At 47.5% G+C, this 24,216-nt stretch overlaps 1 protein-coding gene across 4 annotated transcripts; it reads right to left on the reverse strand.

Annotated features, from left to right (window-relative positions):
* Positions 1–1,081: 1,081 nt before the first annotated feature.
* Positions 1,082–24,164, reverse strand: Neu2 (neuraminidase 2). Of its 4 annotated transcripts, none has more exons than XM_040753090.1 (3): positions 24,037–24,164; positions 4,310–4,521; positions 1,082–2,382 (listed from the first exon to the last, which is right to left on the reverse strand). In XM_040753090.1, the coding sequence occupies exons 2-3, from the start codon at positions 4,508–4,510 to the stop codon at positions 1,444–1,446; spliced, it is 1,140 nt and encodes a 379-aa protein (XP_040609024.1). In that variant the 5' UTR covers positions 4,511–4,521; positions 24,037–24,164; the 3' UTR covers positions 1,082–1,443. The 4 variants fall into 4 exon arrangements, with proteins under 4 accessions (XP_040609024.1, XP_040609021.1, XP_040609022.1 ...); XM_040753087.1 differs by lacking the exon at positions 24,037–24,164 and adding an exon at positions 13,973–14,663; XM_040753088.1 differs by lacking the exon at positions 24,037–24,164 and adding an exon at positions 10,771–10,858.
* Between the last annotated feature and the right edge of the window lie 52 nt (positions 24,165–24,216).

Here is a 24,216-nt window from a genome sequence, read left to right on the forward strand (position 1 = left end):
TCACTGCCTGGCAGCATTCCAAGCCCTCCATCTCCTGGTCTCAGCCCAGGACCTATCCTAGCTACTCTGAATGCTTTTCAAACACCAGGTGGGAATCCCCCACAGAGGAACTAGCTTTCCTTCTAGCTGGCTGGATGAAGCCCTCACAAGGAGAGGCAACATTCTAACAAGGTCTCTACTGCCCTCCTCCAGTGAAACACATACCTCTGGCTTCCACACTTGCTGAGTCAAAGATGTCACTCAGCTATACCTGTGACTAGATGACAGAGGGTCTGGTAAGGCCAAGGACAAGCCTCTAATGGCCCCAGGGCATCACAGAGATGTCAGTCTCCTCCATTGGTCATCCCCGGAGACAGCCTGAGAGAGCCTTCTCTCTGCTATTCCTTTGTGATAAGAACTACACTAAGAAATCCCTGACCACTTCCTTCCCTGCCACATAGCTCTCCCATCACCAGACTTGAGTGTCCCAAAACAGCCCTATACTTCTAATACTCATCCAACAGCCCCGCCCCACCCCTGCCTATCCCTGGTTCTTTCAAATTCATCGATCCATCAGAATCACCTTCCTACCTTCTGCTGTATCATGTACACAGAAAAAAAACATGTTTAGGATGCTTGCAGTGGGGGGAGTAAGGGCCCCAAGACACAAGTAACACCCAGTCTCTGTGAGTGTAACTGGATGTAGGGGGAGTATCTTTGTTGATGTGATGAAGGATGTTGGGAATGAGCCCATTCTGGATCATCTAGTGGATTCTAAACCAACCAGCCTTTGCCCTGAGTGACAGAGGGGAGGACATGGGGAGAGGCAGCCATGTGAAGACAGAGCCCATGGAGGTAGTGATGCATCCATAAGCTGTGAAAAATGACAGGGATTGTTGGAAGTCACCAGAATGTGGAGGAGACAAGAAGGGACCCTGTTCTGAGGCACTCAGAGAACTTGCAAGCTTAAGGGTTACAAAAGTTTTGTTACCTCCAAACTGGAGGTAATTTGCTAGAACATTCCTCTAAGATTAATACAATGACTTAGGTTAAAAAAAAGTGTTCTGATGCTGTCTACCCTAAAGCATTAGCAAGGAAGAAATAGGCTGGGATGGATAATTTATTAAGACTCATCCAATAACTAGGAGTGGGGAAACAGGCAGGCTAAGCTAACATAGTGACAGCTGACATGCAGAATGACAGTCTCTGTGTGTACTGTCCCCACCTTCCCTGTCAAGGGACTGGAGAAAGCCAGGCTCCTTTGATTCCTGGGCTGGAAAGTGAACCCGCTTTGGAGACTGGAACTACAAAGCCTGTGAAGAGCCAGGAGACCAAGCTCTCCACACACTCCCAAAGAAAGGGCCCAAGAGCCCTGCTCAAAAGTCTACAGGATGCTGGGAGGAGAGAGAGAGAGATGGGTGTTTCGAAGCACAAGGAAGCAAGCACTGGCCACATGCAGCAAGATCACTGGGCACCAAATACTGCCGGGAAAGCTTGCTTCAGGGTGAACATAAGGAAAACGATCTCTTCATAGTTATCTGATTCATACAGACAACCAAACTGTGGGGAGCCATCAGGGCCATGCCCCATCTTCTGCAAGTCTGAGTAGGCACAGCTGCCTGTTGCCAACAGAGTGGGAGCTGACCAGGTGGTGGGGTCCAGTGGCTTCTGGTTGAGGTACACACCCAGGTTGGTCCTCTTCCGGGAGTCGGTAGGGTGGGTATAGAGCAGCCACATATCTAAGGCATCTGCCTTTGAGGTGGGGCTGGGGAAGGCGATCACACTCCCATGGCAGCCTTTGGGAGGCTCTACAAGTTTACTCACTACCTGGTTGTCCTGGAAATCCAGGCCGCTGTTAGGACTCTGTGCCTGGACCCTGGCTCCCAGGTAGCTCCTAGCATTGAGATAGACCACCCTCTCAGCTCCAGTGCCAACCTCAGCCACCTGGCACTCCAGTGAGTTCTGGGACACAAAGTGGCCCAGCTCCCAAGTGTGCCCATGGTCGTGGCTGAGGAAGCAGAAGGCCGAGGGGGCGGGTGCCTGGATAGGGGATTGTTTCCGGTAGGCATAAGCAGGGACCAGCAGGCTCCCAGCTGTGTTTCGCAGCTGCAGACAGTGCCCAGGCCCCACGCCAAATGTGGCCCAATCCTGGTGGGTGTTGCCAATGGTGGTATCTGTAAGGTCCTGGACGTCGCTCCAGGTCCTCCCGTGGTCAGTGCTGGTGACGCGGCAGAGCCGTGTGACATTAACCCCGGTCTGGAGCTGGTGGTGCTCTGATATTTGCCCACGGACGGCGATGAAGAAAAGGAAGAGGGTCCTTGTCTGCTTGTCATACAAGGGACATGGGCTCATGGAGCGGTGGCCCTCCAGCTGCGCTTGGGTCAGCACCTCCTCAGCTTGCCACTGAATGTAAGGAGAGTTAAGAAAGAGAACCGCAAACTTGAAATTGCTCGTTACAAGGACAGGAGCTTCTCTGGGGGTCCATGGGGCAGGTGTATCTTAGAGATGGAGTGATGGAGTCAAAGGCTGTGAAGGGACTAATTCACCTACCATTTGTCACCACCCTCCCCCAGCGCAACAGGAGCCAGGCTCCTCCCCTGTCTCCATTCCTCCTTTCCTCCCTTCCCCCCTTCCCCTCCCTGAAGGCTCTGTTACTTTGCTTCCCACCAACAGATATTTGCAGAGCACCCATGTCGTGCCAGACCCCCAAGGCACAAAGGGCATGCCGCAAAGCCTGGTGGCTGGTTCAATCCCCCGCACAACGTGGCCGGGTGAGAGAACTGTCTTACTCAAGTGCATGCACGTACAGACAAGCCAGCAAGTAAATGTGATTTAAAAAAACTGTAGGTAACTATGGTGGGAACCATTCCTAACCCCATCCTTCCTCTTCCTGGCTGGGCCAGAACTCTTGAAAGGCAATGACTTAGTATGGACCACAGTAAGCTGGTTGATGCAAGACAGAAAATGAGGGTCACCCTGCATCACCTACATAGGAGACTCTACCAATGAACTCAGATACTGAAGATTCACACTGAGCTTCCCTGCGGCATGTATGTCACAGCCACTGTCCATCCCTAGTCCACATCAGTTGCCCCAGGACTCTGAGCACAAACAGTGCCAAAAGATGGATGGCCACTGTGTTGCCTAGTCCCCCAATGCTGAAGGAGAAGGGTCATTAGGTCCATTTCATATTTTGAGAATGAGAGACTGAAATAGATAATCAAGTTGCCTAAGACCATTGTGGGGACACCAGACCTTGAACAGAGACCCACTTCCCCTTTGGCCTGGTGTTAAGAGAAGCCTTTTTCTTGCTAGCTGCTTTGGTATATCCCCCGCCAGTCGCCTGGGCTCTGCCTGGTTCTAGATCCGCATCAGTCCCAAATAAACACACAGGAGGCTATATTCATTATGAAGCTGTTGGCCTTGCTTGTCTCTTACTAGCTACCTCTGACTTAAGTAATTACCCCATAATTGTTAATCTAAGTATTTCTCTTACCGGAGAGGTTTCCGGGCTTCCTACCTCAATGGTTACATCTCGAACTCTCTTGTGTTTTTCCTTCCCAGAATCCTCCTGGACTCCTAGCCCCACCTATCTAGATTCCTATAGGCTCAACAGTACTTTATTGACAAATAACAGGCAAATAACAGGACTTCCCCAACAGCCTGGGAGCAGGCAGCTGTGAGATAATGTTTACTGAAAACAATTCAGTGCTATAAAGCTCTTGATAGGGCTCAGATAAGGGCTCGCTCACTGAAACACCATGACTTTGACACCCCCTACGGCTAGATGCTTCTTCCTGTTCCCCCTGTGGATTCTGGGGCCGGAGATTAAACCACCAGCCAGGGGGGTGAGAAGTCTGGGAGAGCTGTTGGAGAAATGTATGTAGATGGATGGCAGAAGTCCTTAAAAAGGGAAGCGTTTTTTCTTGGAGAGTTCTCCTCCTAAGCTGACTGGGGAAGCATAAAGTTTTCTTAAAGCAAGGCTACCACTCCCTGTTAAATGACAATGAACTGCTCTACCTTTGGGCTTTCAAGGATGCTGGGAAACTCAGCCAGGCATGTGATGAAGCAAGTCAGTCAACAAGACTTGCTCCTGGTGAACTCAAGTCAGGTCTGGGTTGGGCACTAGAACCCATCAACCATCCTGTCCCTGAATGGGTTTCCAGGGCCCTCCCAGGCTTCCTAGATCCCATCAGCATCTCAGTCATCAAGGGATGGACTTGCCTCTGTGTTCTGTGAGATCTACACCTGGTTCCACAGCACCCAGCACCCACGTGAGTGTGTGTTGAGACGTCCCAGCTGGAGCTGCTGCAGCTGGGTCCTGCCTTACCTGGACCTGATGGGTATCTGCATTGTAGCTTCCTCTTCGTAGGACGAACAGATCTGCATGCTCATCGGTCTTGGTCAGGCGCTTTTCCGCAAAGGCCAGCAAGGTTTTCTGCTTCGACAGGTAGATCAGAGCAGGGATTCTGTAAGCACAGACTCCGGTCTGGAATAGCGTCTCCTTCTGCAGGACAGGGCAGGTCGCCATGGGCCTGAGATCTGGGCAGGAAGAGAAGATACATTGTCTGTTGTCATACCTGTGCCAGGGGCTAGAGTCACTGAGTCAGGTGGCACTCATCTGACAGGCAAACCAGGTCCTGTCTGATGGCCTGTCCTCAAATTTTCTGTCTCTGTTCTCATATCCAAGCCCCATTTGCCGCTTGTGCAGCAGTGCTGGTAGGACTCCATCCAGGAATAGAGAAGTGTGTTTTGTGTTAGGTTCCTGCCATAAGTCAACTGTTCCCCTCACAACAGATTTGTGACAACCTTCTGCTGCTAAGCTTGTGTAGAGTAGAAGAGCTTGCTGAGTGGCACTCTGCAGCTGTCCGGATGCCAGGGAATGACACACGGGAGCCTTTTATAACTCCAGAGCCCTAGAAAGCTGTTCCAGAGAAGAAGAAAACGCCTCCATTCCCCAGGCTCAGCTCTCACAGCTGCCTGCGGCTGATAAACCAGCTGCCCCCACTGTGTGGGTGCCGCCCTGAGGCAGGCAGGGGAGGCTGTGGATCTGGAGAGATAGGCTCTACCTACTAATGGGGCTGAGTGAAGTCCTAGAGCTATAAGAAAATGAACAACAATAAGGATAAGTATTTGCTGAAAAGAACTGGGAAGTCAGGGGATAGCTTGGTGACTATAGTTGACAAATAGTTGACAGGTAACTTCTTAGCTGGAATAACCACCGTTGGCTGAGAGAACCAGTTGCCAAGGTAATCTCCAATAAAGGATGTACTTGATGACCTACCTACCCAGAACGTAAGTACAGATGTTAAGATAAGACATAAAGCCAGGCACTGGTGGAGCACACGTTGGATCCCAGCACTTGGGAGGAGAAGCAGGCAGATCTCTGTGAGTTCAAGGCCAGCCTGGTTTACAGGGTGAGTTCCAGGACAGCCTGTGCTGTTACACACTGTCTCAGGAAAAAAAAAAAAGAGAGACTTGAAGCTAGGTTTGGTGGCTCATGCCTACATGAGAAGTTGAGGCAGGAAGAGTGTTTGCAATTCATGCCCAGCCTGAGCTAGACTGAGACAGTTTTTTTAAAAAACAGAAAACAAAACTAAAGAAAACAAAATCTAGGCCTGCACACTGTTATTTTGCTCCATGAATATAACTGTCATAAAACTTAATAAGAAAAAGTTGAATACAATTAGAAGAAAAAATGAAGACAAAGATGACATTTCAGTGTTTTAGAAACTTGATCAAGAGTCGAAAAGTTGGTCCTGAATGAAAATTAAGCCTTGTAATTAAATTTAAAGGTTGATTTTTAGGATGCCTCCGGGGCCAAAACTTTCTCCATGTCATTGAGCTGGCCTTCGGTATACCATGTGGGAGGTTAGCTAAGGACACCCACAAAGACCCCTGAAATGGAAGAGGGCGTCAGAGGAGTCTCCAGGAGGAACCAGAACAGAAGCATGAGCGAGTCCTGGGGCTCAAAGGGGGGATGTGACTTCAGAACAACATCAGGGGTCGAGAACTACATGCGGAGCCAATGGCTCAGGCCCGTGATGTGACAGGAGTGCATGGTGTAGAGGGGAAGAAGATGGGATCTGGGAGAGGTTGGCGGCCAGAACTAGTAGCTACATCCCCTAGATGGTCCATCCTACAGAGAAGGACCACTTTCCATTTTCAAAAGGGATGCATAATAACACATGATACACAATTCAGCTTCTCCAAGAGCCATACAGCGATTTCAAAGGACCATCCTAAGGCTGTGCAGGCATTGCCACCATCTAATTCCAGATGTTTTCATTGCCCACCAACAAATCCCATAACTGTGAGCAGTCATTCTCGTCTACCCCAGCCCAAGCCCCAGGAAACCTTCAATCTACTCTCTCTCTGGCTTTGCCTGTTGTATACATCGTATACAAGTAGTCACCCAGTACATGGTCTTTGTACCTTGCTTCTCTCTTTTAGCATGTTGTTTCTAAGATTCATTCATGTTACAGCATGCATCGGTACTTCATTATTTATTCATTTACTTATTTATTGCTTTGAAATTTGTAGCCTAGGATAGCCTAGAACTCAATATGGAGCCAGGATGACTTTAAACTCTAGATCTGCATGCTTCCACCTCCCAAGTACTAGGGTTACAGACATGTTCAACCACATCTACCAAGTACTAGGATTACAGACATGTTCAGCCACATCTACCAAGTACTAGGATTGCAGACATGTTCAACCACATCTACCAAGTACTAGGATTACAGACATGTTCAACCACATCTACCAAGTACTAGGATTGCAGACATGTTCAACCATATCTACCAAGTACTAGGATTACAAACATGTTCAACCACAGCTGGTCTATGTAGCGCCTGACAGTACTGGGGCTCGAACACAAAGTCTCAGCATTCTGGGCGAGCACTTTACTTCTGAGTCTTTCCTGCATCAACTTTAGCATTTCCATCTTTTCTCTGGGTGTGAAAGGAGTCCCAGTCCCACACACAATCACACTCACTCACACACACTCACACACATATTCACACAAGCACACACACAGGCACACAGGGCACACAGACACACAGACACACTCACACAGACACACACACTCTCTCTCTCTCTCTCTAGCCAGCAATTGTCATCATGTCTTTTCAATTCTAGCCATCCCAGTGGCTGTGCAGGGATAGCCCAGTATAGTTTGGGTTGTGTTCCGTGATATTAATGATGTTGAACATCTTAGCATGACCTTACTGGTCACAAAAGTTACATTTTAGCCTAGAGGCAAGCAGAAGGTTTCTAGGATGTTTTTTAGGCAGGCGATTGATCCAATCTAATCAACTTGCCGGAAGTTCCTTTTTCAGTTTCAGGGAGTAGAAGATGAGCATGCTACAGTTCTCCATGTGAGACTAGACAGAGATCTGGATGAAACAGACAATAGTGACCAACGTAGTGGTGGTGATGGTGTCTCCTAGAGACTGAGGCAGCAGAAGTAATATGATCAAGAGTATGTGCCAGTCAGTTTTTGTCAGCTTGACACAAGCTGGAGTCACTTGGCAAGAGGGGGCTTCACCTGAGGAAATGCCTCCATTATATTGGCCTGTGGATGTGTGGGGGGCATTTTCTTGACCAGTGTTCCATAGGGGGGGCTGGCCCTCTATAGGCTCCACTCCTGGGCAGGTGACCTGAGTTGTCTAAGGGATCAGGTTGAGCAAGACATGAAAGCAAGCCAGGAAGTAAGCAGTATTCCTCCGTGGCCTCAGTTCCTGCTTTAGCTTCTCTCTGTGATAGAGCAGGATGGGGATGTGTCAGCTGAATAAACCCCCTTCTCCATGGGCCTCCTTTGGTCATAGTGTTTACCATAAAAACAGAAAGCAAGCCAGGTCAGGCCTGGCAGTGTTTATATGGGAGTCTGGGTCTGGTTTCCACAGTGTCTATGACTGTTTTCTGGATACCTTCTCCTTTAGCATCCAGCCTCTTTATGGATGAGAATAAATGTAGTCACTCCCATCACAGGGCCATGTGGTATTCTGGGAACTTGGGATGGACCAGAAACAAAATGAGCCAAGAAGCCTGTTCTGATGAAGTGGGTATTTGATCAGGGATGAAAAGGTCAATATTATTGCCAATATCTACACATCCCTTGCCAGGGGCTGGCTGAGCATTTGACAGCAATTACTCCATCTAACCCACAGATTTGTTGCCCTCTGCAAGCCCACGAAACTCAGAGTGATGTCTTTTATAGAGAGATACTGGAGTAGAGGCAACAGAGCAGTGGATTCCTGCTAACCTGGGTCCATCTGGAGGATACTCATCTCTCTCTAAGCTGTCAAACCCTATATAGTAGAGACAAGTCTGAGCCCAGGAGAGAAGAAGATCAAGGAAAAAGGGCTTCAAGGTCAGAACAAAGTATCTTACCCACCCCCCTTCAGCCCAAACCCCCACACCCACTAACAACTTCCCAACCCCTACCCACGTGTTCCTTACAAAAGGCCTGTGTTCTGTAAGTACACAATAGATCTAGAAATCCTTGTGAATTGTATTTAGAAATTTTGTTATTCACAAATAATTATTCATCATTTAATCCTCCCAATACCTGCACATGGTAGACATTAGTACCATGGTCACCAAGGCTTAAGTGGCCAAGCTGAGTGCAAAGGCACTTCTGAACTCCATCCTCTGCACTTGAGCAGGTGTCTAAGGCCTTCTGGGGCACCTTGGCACAGTTCTGCCACCAAACAGTGGCAGTCACTTCCAGATGATGCAATGGAACATAACTAAAGAGTTAAAAACTCAGACTCTGAGACTGGATGGAGATGACTCAGTCAGTAAAATGCTCGCTTCGGAAGCATGAGGACCTGAGTTCTATACCAAGAACCGGTAAAAAAAAAAAAAAAAAAAAAAAAAACAGGCCTGCCGGGTGTTGGTGGTGCACGCCTTTAATCCCGGCACTCAGGAGGCAGAGGCAGGCGGATCTCTGTGAGTTCGAGGCCAGCCTGATCTACAGAGCGAGTTCCAGGACAGCCTCCACAACAATACAGAGAAACACTGACTGGGAAAACAAACAAACAAACAAAGCCAGCCCTGACACAGTATGTTTGCAATCTCTGGGAAGGTAGGGACAGGCAGATCCCTGGGAGGCTCTGGTTAGCCAGTCGAGCTAAAGCATGAGTTCCTAGTAAAGTGAGAGACCCTGAGGAATGACACCCAAGGCTGAATTCTGGTCTCCACACTCACCCACCCAAACTCAGTTCTGGACCTTCGTAATCTCCTAAAAGATTGTTCACTGTTACAAAATTTCTCTCTCATCATAGTAAGCAGCGGGCTAAGTGAGGCGGCCATAGAGGCCCCCTCCATCAGCAATGGATGAGCCCAGATAGGATCGGAAGAGGATGGAGGGTAGAGGGTACGGGGGGGGCTGCTGCTCAGTATAAGGCAAGACTTAGTACAGTTCGCGTTCAATGCAAGAAATCACCAGTAGATCAGAAAGGACTATATAACAGCATTTCATTTGGGCCTCCCTAAGATTACCCAAGGCTGATAGACACAGCTGTGGCTTCCAAGCTCAGAGCGTCTTCCATGAGGAAGTTTGCCTCTCCCACATACCCAGGAAAGCAGGCATCGGTGCTCTGTCACAGGAAATTGAAAAGTGGGTCAGGAAGGTGGTAGGTGGCTCTCCACAAGTACACAGCCTCAGGTGGCAGAGGCACGTGGCTCTGAGCCGGGACCTGTCAGATGCCACAACCCACACACCCCAGAGACATTCAGCCGAGGGTCTCCCTGCCTCCTCGTCCTTTCCTGCTGGGGAACAGCCCGGCGCCTATCTTGCCAAGCCAGAGATCTCATTGCTGGTTCACTTGCTTTCTTCTCTTCAAGGAGATGTTTGATAATTTACAAACTGGCACCTTCTCAATACCAGGAATCACAAACAACCAGGCCCTGTCCTCCGGGACCCCAAAGAAAAGTCAAATGTCAGTAGTTATGGGGAGGTCTGTGTGGCTATCCACAGGAAAGCCTCTGTTCTGAGTCAGTTTTTAGGTAATCTGAGTCAGTTAGTGAGGTTTTAGTGGTTCTGAGTTAGTCTGGATGGACACTGCCTCTGAACTCCAGCCCTGGAATGATACCTTTTCTACAAGGACTAGCAGTTGTCTACCGTAGGTGAATGCCAGCCCCAGGAAGGCAGCCTTGTGCAGGGCCATCGCCCAAAGTGTAGTCAGCCTCTCCCCCAAGAAAAACCACCTCCAGCCAGTTAAACAACTCCACCTAGATCCAGGGCTTGATGGCATTCCAATCCTAAACTGATGGGGGCCTTCAATCACACGGAACTGATGCCCTGAGCGCTCTCTTTAGAAGTTTAGAGCAAGTCATTCAAGAGTAGAATCAGCGACTCCAGTTGCTGATCTGAGTCCCCTTCCCCTCCTGTCCCCACCCTACATGCACTCCAGGTACCCGAGAACCCATGAAGATGTGTGTTCCACCAGCATGGGCTGACATTCTTTAAGACCAGCACGCTCTTTAAACTGATCTCACTGGAAGCTTCCCCACTCACCACAACATCCTTCACACAATGTCCCGGCAGCAAGAACTCCTGATTGTCAACAGAGGGTTATATGGGTCAATTTAGAGATGAGCCATACCTCCAGGAGCGTGTGCCAAACAGGATCCAGAAAGGTCTGGACTCCTAAGGACAGGGAGTGGGGATCTGGTTTCTAGAAGGTCGCTGTGGCTCCTGTAGTACCCTGGCCTGGATTCCAGTCTCACCCCCGTTGTCAGTTCGTGCCTATAAAGGAGTGTTCCTATTTGCCTCCCACTCACCTGACAAGGCACACTTCAGGGACAATGTCAGAGTCCAGGCCCAGCCCTGGCCTAATTAGGATGCTGTCTCTCATTAATCTGCCAGCTACCAACCCAGTCACTCCTGAATCAGAGATGAGCTGGGGCAGCATGAGTCAAGTTGTTTCTTACAAATGGATGCATTGAGCAACACTCAGTGGGAACAGACTTCCTGGGGTTTGGGAAAATGTAATATTCCTGGGGAGAAACAGGTTGGAGGCACGTAGATCTTGGCTGCCTTCTGGCTCAGCCAAATGACCTCTTAGACCCTCAGGTCCTCTGAAAATGAAGGTGAAACTCTCATGTCGATCCTAAGCTTGTGAAAGTGCTCAGAAGTCAAATGGAGTCCCCTCCGTGAGACCCTGACCACAGCACTGCATCAGGCAGAAGGCTCTGAAACAGGGGACTGGTGCATTTTCCTAGTCTCTTCTTTTTCCATTCCAACCCCACTTAGTCTGCTTCTTCATCACTGTGATACACACCATGATCAAAGCAACCGTAGTTTATTCCGTCACTAAAGGAAGTCAGGGCAGAAACTCCAGGCAGGAAGCAGACCCCTGGAGGATCGCTGACTATTGGCTTGTTCCTAGTGGCTCGCTCACTTTGCTTCTGGGACCAGCTGCCCAGGGGTCGTACCACCCTCAGTGGACAGGACCTCACACACTAACCATTAATCAAGAAAATGCCCCCAGAGGCTTAGCCGCAGGCCAATCTGATGGAACATTTTCTCAATTGTGTCAAGTTGACAAAACAATAAAATTAAAAACCCAGTCAGGACATATGTATATCTGATAGCAGTTAGGAAAGGCCCTTTCAGAACACAAAGGCCAGCTCCCACTCACACAGAAAATGCTGCAAGAACAACTATCCTGACGAACATCAGATGGAAGCCGTCCTTCTTCCTAATCCTTGTAGCCAAAAACTACTTCAAAATACCTTATAGAATCCTCATTTTGTTGGGAGGCAGAGGCAGGTGAATCTCTGTGAGTTCGAAACCAGCCAGGTCTACAGAGCGAGTTCCAGGGTAGGCTCCAAAGCAATACAGAGAAACTGTCTGTCTCGAAAAACCAAAAAAAAAAAATCCTCATTTTGCCTCTAAAAGTTTCCCTATTTCCATTTCCCTTCAAACACACCCACACATGTTCTCATGGCCATGTCAATTTCCAAATATATCCCATTCCCCACCCCCTCTCTTGTTCAACAGCTACCTACAGAGAGCAAAGATCTTCAGTGCCTTCTTGCTCTAATCTGAGGTACTTCCTGACACACCATTGGTATCTCCATGCACTGATGGACAGATGGCTGTCATCCATAAGGACCCTGGCAGATAACCCATCTGACCTTTAACCTAGCGTTTGGTAGGTTATAGACCTAGTAGATGTCAGCCCCTGGTGATGCACTCTTATCTTCTGGCCCCACCATGTCCAAGGCTCCACGGTCTTTCCCAGAGGGACAAGTCACTTGGGGCACAAAGCTGAAAGCATATCCTACTTTGTTTCCGTCCTCTGCAGGACATGGATGGGCTGAAGACAGGACACATCAAAAGGCAGATAAAGTCAACTTGGTTCAAATCATATTTTTTGTCTTAGTCTTGACCAAAGAAGGAGAAAAGGCTCCCTTTTATTTCCTTTCTTAAACTGGACAAAGTCCTTTCATGATATTTTCCCATTGACTGCTCAGGTCTAGAATATTCCCTGGCTCAGAGCTAAGCACAAACACTGAGTTCTTCATTTCCTGGGAAGTTTGCCACACCTGCCCACCTCCCTGGTCTCAGTGTCCCTTCTCTGTGGCCTCTTCTGGGTCTTCATGCTCTGGTCTTAGCCTCTGTCTCTCTCACTAGTTCTGAAAGGTAAGTCAAGTTAATGTGTACTTGGGATTTCTCCGTGGAAGCTTCACTGTCCCAGTCAGTGTCCTGTTGCTGTGAAGAGACACCATGCCCAGCTCTTATAAAAGAAAGCATTTAATTGGGGACTGGCTTACAGTTTCAGGGGTTTAGTCCATTGTCATCATGGCAGGGAACATGGTGCCAAAGAAGTAGCTGAGAGTTCTGCATCCAGACCCACAGGCATCAGGAAAAGGAAGAGTCATTGGGCCTGACTTCAGCTTTTGAAACACCAAAGCCCACCCCCCTCCCTCCTGCTCCCCCACCCTCACCCCCGTGACACACTTCCTTTGACCCCTTGTTTTCCCACCAGCTGACCAGTGGGTCCCTGGAGAGTGTTGTTTCAGAGTGCCTTAAATATAGGAGACTAAGAAAATGGTCCATCGTGATGACTCACATCTGTAACATTAGCATGTGGGAGGCTTAGCCAAGAGTGTCCTCGTAAGAGGCTAGTCTGGGATACAAGAGTTCTGGGCCAGCTCTGGCTTACAGAATGAGACTCTGCTTCAGAAACGCCACAGAGAAGAAGTATAAACAAAGTTTTGTTTAAATGCTATGTAATGCAAGAGGAAGTAGGATACAAGATGGCAAAGAGAGCTGCACTTCGGTAAGTTTACTAAATGCTTAAAACTCTGTTAAAAGATAAAACCAAAGAAAATATGCACTGATGCATTCCCCAAACTTAGCATGGTGCCACAAATGGAACATAGCAGTTGTCTTTTGTGCACAGAATTGCTATTTTTAATTTTAACATTCATTTACTTCCCTGTTTTTCAAGACAGTCTCACATGTAGCTCAGGCTGGCCCAGAGCTTGACATGTATCCCAGACTGGCCTCAAACTCCTAATTCTCCTGCTTTAGCTTTCCAAGTTCTGAGGTTATAGGCATGCACTACCACACCCAGGTTTATAGTAAGTAAATAAGCACCACTGGAGCTCAGTTTTAACTAGTGTTATTACAGATGCTGTTTATTTACTTTCTTGTACTCCTCCATGTACATACCAACTTCATTGTTAGTTTATGTAACAAAAGAATAAAGACATGCAGAGAGACAACAAGAATGATATATGAAAGGAGCCAGTTGGCATGAAAGACTGGAGAACATTCCCTATCTGATAAGCTGTGGGTAACAAACACAGCGTGCAGACAAATGCCTGCAGTATGCCAACACTGTGGATGCTGTGTAAACACCTACAAAGGGGCACAAGACTGACCCCCCCACCCCCCCCACCCCACCCCCGCTCACTGGCCCACTCCCATCCTCAGACGTCTTTCTCTTTCTTAATAAACTATTTTACTTACCAAGTGTCCTTAGTGCAGTTCCTCGTCCTGGGACTTGAGAACCTGGAAACCTCAGGGGTACCCTCCTATCATTCCTCTGTATCTTTGACAGCTGGCCCAGTCAGGAAGTAGGATCTGGGCTTTTCTTGTTTTTTTTTTTCTTCTGTGCACCCCCTTCACATTTGGGGGGGCAAGCTCTGTGAGAGGCTGCTAGTGTGGAGGGAACTCTCCTTTTCCCTCCTTTCTATCCTTCCCCCAGCTTCTGCTGCCAGGAGTGGGTGTTCCTGAAACTTTCTCCTGACCTAGGGACCTTACCTAAGCGTATTCATAGGCAAGCAAGCTTACGCATGAGCTGGCAGCTGTCACGCCTTCAGAACTCTAGACTGGAAGACACTTGCCTGGGGGCTGAGGGTGCGTCCACCTTTAAGTTGTGGTAGGAACCATAGCGGCCCAGAGCTGAGTCCAGGAGACGAATGGGTCCTGCTGTGCTGAACGCCACAGCATAAACAGAGGCCCATGCTCACACAGACACTTAGATGGCCATAGGTGGAGACCAGCCAAGATAGCGGTGTTCACACGACTGCTTGGGGTCCCTGCGTACGACACCCCAGACTTTCCTGCTCTGCTGGTACTCACTCCTACAACCCTGTCTTCCTTTCTTCCATAATATCTTCCTTCCTCTCACCTTCCCAGCTGCCCTGGGCAGGCTGGCTGGAATGACAGACAGACGCAGCTGTTAACTTGGGCATTGGCCACAGTGACTTTGCTGTCACCAGGTCCTATTGCCCATCAACTCTTCAGGCTGCTAGGGACAAGCCACTCCTAATTTACTATGCTCCCCACTTTCTAAAGCTGTGCTATAGTCACCTCTGCTTCATCATGCCTTAATTCCTCTCAAGTCCTCTCTGTTCATTTACTGTGGACAGTGCTGTCCCTGGAAGCATGGAGATAATTCCCCAGGTTATAAGACAATCCCTTTGAGCTTATGATTCAAATGGGAGAGGACCCGCTCATTCTCACTTTTAACCTGAACAGGGATTTAAAACAAAAGAAGTCAAAGCCAGCTATTCACATAAGCCATCTCCTTCTCTGAGCCTAGCTGCCCAATAGCTTGGGGCTATTTTTAGGAGGCAGACCTTATTCCATGGAGGTAAGAGAGAGAAATCACCTCTGGTGTGCTCATAGCAGGTCCTGGGAGAAGGACAACATAGGCCATTGACTTAAACCCCAGACAAGGCAGCTGCAGAAGAGTAGGGCATTCAAAACAGTGGGTTCAATTCTCCAGGGACTTTGCTCATTCTTGCCAGCGACCCAGGTAGGCTGGGAAGCAGGGCTCCAAGCCATTAGATCCTGGGGACTAGGGCAGAGGACAGGGATGCTTCTCTCCACTCCCGAGCTCCTGGCACATCTTGCCCCACACAGTGTCTCTTGAATTGCATGCTGCCGTGCAGTCTCAAGAACTGGAATAAGAGTTTTGTCAATAACTGAGAATCCTAAAGAGATGGTCAAAGAAGGGACCCATAGCTGGTTGAGAGTGAGTGACAGCTGAGTGCTTAGCCCTAAATGGGACGTCCATGTCATCCTCTCCAGGGCCCAGGGAACATTGTAGAAGAGGAGATGGAAGGACTGTAGGACCAAAGGATGAGGAAGGGAGGGAGAGAGAAAGGGGGGAAGGAAAGGGCAGGAGGCTTGAGGGGAAGAAAGGGGCTAGTTTGGAGAAAGAGGGGGTAAGAGACGTGTGTGTGTGTGTGTGTGTGTGTGTGTGTGTCTGTCTGTCTGTCTGTCTGTGTGTAATGACGGTGCATTACGTACAAATATAATATTGTAAATGTATTAAAATTAAATTAGGGCCTGAAGATGGCTCAGTACTTGGGATTCGTTCACAGTCCCCCATATGGAGCTGGGTACAACTGCCTGTAACTCTAGCTCCAGGGACCCAGTGTCACCTCTGGACTCCAAGGGCACCACATTCGTGTGCATGAACCCACACACAAACCTTATATTTTAACCCTGTAAAAACCTGTGTCTTCTAGAGTGCATGCATGCAACTTCAAACCAAACTCCTTCTGATGAAGGGATTCAGCCAACTTCTGCCACAGGGAATCCAAAGCCCCTTCATCTCTGACCAGTACATAAAGCAGAATGAGAAGCTTGCGGTCTCCTGGGCAGGGATTCTGTCTCATATCAGCATTGAAGGCAGGACAGAAGAATGACTGACCATTACCTGTCTGCTCCCAAAAAAGCTACTCTGGACCACAGCTCTCAGCGGGCAGCAGGGTAGGGATGGGGAGAGGAGGGCGACGTCAAGATTAACACGAAGAAGCCACTCAGCAGAAGTCTGGAGAACCTTCCCTCCCTGAGCCACAGATGACACAGAGAGCACGAGCAGAAGAGTACACAGTGTACAACACTGAGGGAAGGTGGGTGCTATGGGAAAGACCTATCAAGGGTCATGAGACTCAGACATGAACTGGGCCGCTAGAGCTCACACAGAAATCTGTGCATGGTGGCATGCACACTTGTAATCTCAACACTCCAGAGGCAGAGACAAGGAGGTGCCCTGACACTCTCTGATCAGCCAGTCTAGCCTAGCCAGTAAGCTCCAAGACAGTGAGAGACCCCCATCTTAAAATATGGCTGACAGTAATATGGTGAGCCACCCCTTTAAATATGGTAACTCACCCCTTTAATCCCAGAACTTGGGAGACAGAGGCAGGAGGTTCTCTGTGAGTTCAAGTCCAGCCTGGTCTACATGGAAAGTATAGGATTGTCAGGACTATGAGACCTTGTCTCAAACACCACCACCACAACAATAATGATAGTAATAATAAATTTTAAAAAAGGAAGGTGGATAGCATGTGAGTGACAGTGTGGGAAGCTGTCCTCTGGCCTCTATATACATGCACACATATGGATGTGGGAACCTATTTTAATATTAAAGTATGGCATAAGGGTGCTTAGTGACTCTGTCCTAGCAGGATTACCAAGTGGAAAAATAACAGTGTGGATATGCTTGATCCCACGTGCAAACTTAACTTATATTTAGGTCCAAAGGAGCAACAGATTAAGTGTTGAAGAATATTCATTGACGAGTCTCCTTTGAGAGCCCACATCCACGTTCTATGGTGTGGGTGTGTCTGACTTTCTTCCCCAATGCCTTCCTGTCTCTTAAGCCCAGTGCTTCAAATCTATAAAAAAAAATCTCTTAATACAAACTCCAAATTTGCTTCAACAAAATTTTGTTAAGCAATTCAGCATAGCTAGCACCACACTCACTGGGAAGGAAGAGACAGGAATGTCACAGTTGAGGTCTCCAAGTTGCTTATTAATTATGTGGGAGGAGCTGAGCTGGCAAAGGCAGGGACAATAGCAGGGCAGATTGCCGTGGTAATTTACTGAGGGACTAGTGGGGTCAGGAGGACCTCTTGAGGCAGCCCAGAGAAGAAGAGGAAAATGTCTCCAGGCAGAGACAGCATCTCAGCAGAGTCCTCTCTGAAAGGGAGTTAGCAAGTGTGGCAGGCAAGCCTCGTGGTAGCAGGACAGTGCCTGGCTCACTGAGGTCATGCTGACTGATGTCTGCTCTTTGAAGACATTTAGGATTTTTCCTTTTATCCCTGGTATCTGGCAGCTGCATTCTGGGTTGAATGTGAATTCAGTTGTTAATTCCACTGAGCTGGCCTAGGACTCAGCATGCTTTCAAACTCAGGACTCTTCCTTCCACTCTGAAAACTCCTCACTCACTCACTGTTTCTTTGAGCACTCCCTCTCCTCCACTTCCGGTGTTCTCCCTCACAATGGCCTGGGTAATAGCTCCTCCATTTTCCTGTTTTTTTTTTTTTCCTCCCTGTGGCTGGGTTTGAACCTTTTGCATATTTTCTGTATCTTTACCTCCTGCTGATTCACTCAAGACTTTCCCCAAGCCCATTTCCCAAATCACTAAATCAAAAATTGAGTCTAAATTTTTTAAAAAGTTTTATTTAGCTCAAATTTCTCTTTAAGACAGGGTCTCATTTCATAGTGATGGAGCTTGTTATATAGACCTGGCTGTCCTGGAACCCACAAAGATCTGCTTGCCTTGGCCTCTTGAGTGCTGAAACTGAAGGTGTGAACCACCACACCCAGCTAGTTAGGATTTTCAAAAATAATTTTAGTCTTATAATTTCTCCTTTGTTCTCTGAATCTGCTTTTTAAAATAATTAAAATAAAAAACCCAACAATGTATAATTGCCAGGGATTATACCTCCACAAGAGCAAGCTATACAAGGGTAACTCCCTTGGAACAGACAGAGCCAAGGCTTTCTTGTCTCTTACCCTCTCTTAGCCATTGCTACTTTTGCTTAGACATTAATCTTTAATCTTGTAAAATCTGTGTTCTCTAGGATGTAGGACAATTTCAAAACTAAACTTACGATGCAGGAATTTCAGCTAACTCCTACCATAGGGAATCCAAAGCCTTGTCTCTGGCCAACAGACAGAATGGGAGAGCCTTATGGTCTCTCCTAGGTGGGAAATCTGTCCCTAATCTGCATGGAAAAAATAAGAGGATTGACCGTCACCCTTCTGTTCCCCAGAGGGGCTTCTGGAGCTCAGAAATTTCCCGTTCTTGTTTTTATAGGTTTCCCTTCTTTATTTCTCTAAACGTTTTGTACTTAATTATTTTATTTTACTATTTTATGTGTAGAAATGTTCAGTTGCAGGTATGTATGTTTACCATGTGCATGCCTGGTCCTCATAGAGAGCAGAAGAGGACATAGAAATTCCTGGAAATGCAGTTACAGGCAGGTATGAGCTGCCATGTGAATGCTGGGAATCGAATCCAGGTCCTCGGGAAGAACATGGAGTGATCTTAACCACAGAGCCATCGTTTCAGCCATGTGCTTATTTTTAAGCTTTGTATGCATGGATTTGTTTAATTCTAATAGCAACCCCATGACATTGATACTGTTTGTCACGTCTGTTTCACAAAAGAGAAAACAAGGCAACCAAATCAATGTCACATCATCAGAAATATGCAGAATTGGACTTAAAAGTAAAAAACAAAAGAACAGGAGTCCAAAATATCACGAACTTAACTGAGTAACCCAACAATTCCTAAACTGGGGGGGGGGTGTCTTATGATCTAACTTGTAATACCTCAGAGTGTGACTGCCTTTGGAAATACATCTATGAAGAGAAAAGATAAAATGAGGTATGGGCTGGTATCTGGCTGGTGCCTTGTAAGTAGAGGATATTACATGACTGAGTTGGGCACACACAGAAGAAAAACCACAGTAAGACATGGAGAATCCAGGCATCTGCAAGCCGAGAACCAAACCTGCTGGCACTTCAATTCTAGACTTCAAAAGAGACCCACCTCAATGCAATCACATCTTGGACTTTGAGCCTCTATGACTGTAAGGCAATAAGTTTCTGTTGTTTAAGGCCTCTGCTAACCCCAGCAGAACACCTATCATCTTCACACACAACCGGTCCTAACCTCCTCCTCCAGTCGGCTCACATATTCATGGATGTCTAGCTTGCTTGGTTATTATTACTTAACAGAAAGAAATAAGAGAAAATATTTAATTTCCATATCTTTGGAATCACAGTAGGGATAAAAAGCTCACACAACTGCTTTTAGACTCTGTGTTTTCTGTTTTTCTTTTGTTTTGATTTCCTTGTTTGCCACCCTTCTCATTTATTTGAGAGTCTCCCCTTTGTGCTAGGCTGCCTCAAGTGTTTCACCTGTCAGCTCATCCTTACGGGGAATCCTCATCCAGGTGCCATGAGTCGATCTTACTGGTGTCTGGGTTACAGAGGCCTCCCTCCCCCACAATTGCCTCTTCCAAAATTTGAGGATTCTCAAATGCCTTCTTCAGTTTCCATGTTGGGATTTCTGATTATCATGAGCAGCTACGAATTAGACCTCGTATGTGGCTCCAATGCATGCTTCTATTTCCTGTAAAGCAAATCTAATTTCTCTCCATAGCCTGGGACATTTTTCAGCTTCTGCACTAGAAGTCCTTTTCAAGTTTCCTGTTGCATCTGCAAGGTTCAGATTCTTGTGTTCTTGTATGCATTCGTTTAAAACAAACAAACAAAAGGGGTGGCTTTCTATGCAAACATGAGGACCCAAGTTCAGGACTCCAGAACCCATGTAAAGCTGGATGTGGGAACAGGATCTGAATCCCAGAATTCTTGTGGTGGATGGGAGGCAGAGATAGGAGAATCTCTGGGAGCTTGAGGGCCAGTGAGCCTGGTGCATGCAGTAGTGACCAGCAAGAGACCCTGTCTCAGCCGGGCGTTGGTGGCGCACGCCTTTAATCCCAGCACTCGGGAGGCAGAGGCAGGCGGATCTCTGTGAGTTCGAGGCCAGCCTGGTCTACAAAGTGAGTTCCAGGACGGCCTCCAAAGCTACAGAGAAACCCTGTCTCGAAAAACCAAAAAAAAAAAAAAAAAAAAAAAAAAAAAAGAGACCCTGTCTCCAACATTGTGGAAGGAACGGACCGATACTCAAGGTTGTCCTCAGACCTCCACACACATGCCATGGCATGCCCACTCTCACACATGAACATACTCTCACACGTATATACAGACGTCATGCACATGTGCAGATTTGAAAGGAAGAAAGAAAGAAGGAAAGACAGCAGAAAAAACAAAAAAAGAAGGAAGGAAAGAAAGAGAAAGGGTGAGAGGAAGGAAGGAAGGGGGAGGGAAGGAGGAAGGGAGTGAGGGAAGGAAGGACTGGGAAGATGGTTCATTGGCTAAGAGCCCTTATTGTCCTGTGGAGAACCTGAGTTCAGTTCTCAGCAGCCATTTGTACCTACAGCTCTAGGGGATCTAACCCCCTCTTCTGGTCTCCAAAGGCACCCATATGCAGGTGACATACACACAGAGAGACACATAAATAAAATAAGTAAAACAAACACCATCTAGATTATTCATAGTAGTTTATCCAGGTGACAGTGGAGTTAGGTATTCATTTGTGGCACCTGGAGGTTTGCCTTGCTTTTGAAAGAAATGTGTATTTTTTACAGAAATAAATGCCCACCATTTCTGTGTGTTCAGGAAAATACATGTGACCTTGGGCAAAGTATCTAACCTCTGAAGATAATTAGACAAATTAGTTCACACACTTATAACTGCTTGCATGTATACATGTGTGCACATTATGTGCTAGGACCACATATGAGGGAGAGAAAGCAGTCTCTTTTCTTTCTGAGTCACTGAATAGTGTACTCTCTGAGTCCATCCACTTTTGTAACAAATCTTTCTCTGCCTCATCAGCAAACCTCCAAATAATGGCATGGAGACTTATTGTTAATTATGAAAGCTTGGCCTTAGCTTAGGCTTATTCCTAATTAGCGCTCATAACTTGAATTAAGCCATTTCTGTTCATCTTCTTCCTCTCACATGCCGCCTGCCCATCCTGCTTCTTCCATGTCTCCCGGCATCTCTCAAGTGCACCTGGATTCATCTCCAATTTCCCCCCTCTGCTTGGAAGACCTGCCTAAACCTCCTACCTAGCTATTGACCATTCAACTCTTTATTTAACCAATCACAGAAATATATCTTCACACAGTGTACAAATATCCCACAACACACTTTCCTGAAAATTTCATTTTTCTGTCTACCCAAGTTATTCCATTTTGTGTATGCGCTGTATTTTCATTATCTCTCCATCTGTTGGCAGACATCTAGGTTAGTCCCACTTTCTTGCTCTAAAACAGCAATAAACATGAATATACAAATATCTCTGAAAGAGGTTATGGATTTTAGAGTATATGCTCAAGAGCTGAGTCATTATTAATTTTTTGTTTGTTTGTTTTTTGGTTGGTTGGTTTGATGTGTGTGTGTTGATGGATTAGTAAATAAAAATGTACTTGGTAGTGAAAGTGTAAAGCCCTAAAAAAGTTTACTGACCTGTATAGAGAGAGTTTGGGACTGGGCAAGTGTTTGGGTGACTGCCCTAATCTACCTGTATGTGTAATATTTGATTTATAGTTAATTAGGATGTAGATGTCTTGCTTTGGGGGGGGTTCTTGGTTTTTTGAGACAGGTTTCTCTGTATTGCTTTGAAGGCTGTCCTGGAACTCGCTCTGTAGACTAGACTGGCCTTGAACTCACAGAGATCCGACTGCTTCTGCCTCTGCCTCCTGAATACTGGGATTAAAGGCGTGCACCACCAACACCAGGCCGATGTTTTGTTTTTAAAAAGGAGGGATGAATGGATGAAAGATCACTTCCATCTGGCTTTCAGTGGCAAAACCAAAACCAACATTTTGTGGCAACCGCATGCCACACTAGGCAGACATCTGAGATCCACTGATGCCCACTTCCTGCATCTGTGCCCTACCGTGATATGTGGGGTGAACCTAATGGCTGCTTTCTGACAGGCAGAACATAGCAAAGTGATGTCATCTCCATGAGCTCCTCACCAAAGTCTGTGGGGTTGATAAAGTGTTTGGCACGCAAACATAAAGAGCGGAGTTTAGTTTCCCAGGCCATAAAAGGTTCCCATGAGGAGACAGGTGATCCCCAGGGTAAGCTAATTGAAATTGGCTAGTTCCAGGTCCAACGATAGATCCTGCTGCAATAAAGTGGACAGAGAGAGAGAGACAGAGACAGAGACAGAGAGACACAGAAAGAGAGAGAGGGAGGGAGGGGGAGAGGGAGAGAGAGAGACAGAAAGAGAGAGAGGGAGGGAGGGGGAGAGGGAGAGAGAGAGAGACAGAAAGAGAGAGAGGGAGGGAGGGAGGGAAGGGGAGGAGGAGAGGGAGGAAGAGAGAGAAGGAGGGGAGAGGGAAAGGGAGAGAGAGAGAGAGAGAGAGAGAGAGAGAGAGAGAGAGAGAGAGAGAGAGAGAGAGAGAGAGAGAGAGAGAGAGAGAGAGAGAGGCTGTGACTGTCTTCTGGAATCTTCTGTACTCTCAATGAAGAAAGCGGCCACATTTGCAGAAAGGCAAACAAACAAAACAGAGCAGGCACCCAGCCAAGTCTAGCAGGGAACTGGACCTCTGTCTAGCAACCCCCAAGGAGGAATGCAGATCTGCCAACAACCCCAGGAGGCCTGGAAGAGCAGCCTTTCCCATGAAACCTTGAAAAGAGTCCTAGCCCTCAGCCACATTGACTCCCGCCAGTGAGAAACCCTGAGCTGAGAGTGCTGCCAAGTCCTGCCCAGATTCCTGGCCCACAGAAGCCCAGATTACAAGTGTGCTCTGCTTCTTGGCAGTACAGGCTGGGTTAATTTGTTACCAGTGGTAGGTCACAAAGACAATAGCTCATATGAGGCTTACATAAATACGGCCAGTGTGGCTATTAACATTGATGAATGAAGGCAATGGGTTAAGAGCCGAGGTTTTGGTTCCAGTTGGTCTGGGTTGAAATCCTGAAGCAACTTGCTGGTTATGTGGCCTTGGGCAAGATGGTCCATGTCTATAAGCATATGTGTCTTTAAAATTGTCCTAATAATTCTCAACTTGTAATGAGAGCTCAAGGCTACACAGAAAGGTTATGCAATGCCTGTTGAGTGCCTGTTATGTGGTAAACACCAGGCAGAAGGAAGCCATCACTACTAATGATTCACTGTAATAGCAGTAATGGATTAAGACCCCTCAGAGAGCAGCTGGTGTCCCCTGCCTGGAAGCTGTCAAGCTGAGCCTTGATGGCCATGCGAAGGAGTGATGAGAAGGGCTGGCTCAGTTGGCAAAGTGCTTGTCATATATGCACGAGGACTTGAGTTCAGATCCATAGCCCCCACATAAAAAGCCGGGCATCTTGTATTAGATGTGAGTTCCTTTGATCCCCACAATGGGAGGCTGAGACAGAAGGGTGCGGATGAGATCTGGGCATGGCTGATAATTCAGCCTGGCCCACTGATGAGCTCCAGCTGAATGGGAAAAAGATAAGGTGAGTGCACTGGAGGAAAATGCCCAGCATCCACCTCTGGCTTCTATGAGCACATGCGTGTGCGTGCACCTGGGCACACATGCATACACGCACAAAATGACCAGAACCCTAGAGGACCCCAAACCTTTTCCCAGTCTCAGGCTCTGGGGGTGGGTCAGCCAGTTGTGGGGACACCCCTTTTAGTCTGCTTTCGATATTACCTCGTGTTCGGGGGCCGTTCCAGTCACGTCCAGCCTTCACCTCAGTAGCACCTCCCCTCTTGCCCGGTTTCTGGACAGGAGTGTGGCTGCCACCCTGCCTGGGCTCTGGGCACCCAGCAAGGTAAACACCCAGGCAGGAAGTGCCTGTCACAGGAATGGGGCCAGCTATGACTGAGGCAG

The sequence above is a fragment of the Mesocricetus auratus genome, unplaced genomic scaffold, assembly GCF_017639785.1.
Source record: "Mesocricetus auratus isolate SY011 unplaced genomic scaffold, BCM_Maur_2.0 Super-Scaffold_100010, whole genome shotgun sequence".
Classification (NCBI taxonomy): domain Eukaryota; kingdom Metazoa; phylum Chordata; class Mammalia; order Rodentia; family Cricetidae; genus Mesocricetus; species Mesocricetus auratus.

What these genes read in the sequence shown, in the direction of transcription:
- Neu2 (XM_040753090.1), bottom strand. Translation starts at nt 4,510, where the DNA reads ATGGCGACCTGCCCTGTCCTGCAGAAGGAGACGCTATTCCAGACCGGA. An exon ending in CAGATACCCATCAGGTCCAG is followed by an intron (nt 2,383 to 4,309) that starts GTAAGGCAGGAC and finishes CCTTACATTCAG; the next exon opens with TGGCAAGCTGAGGAGGTGCT.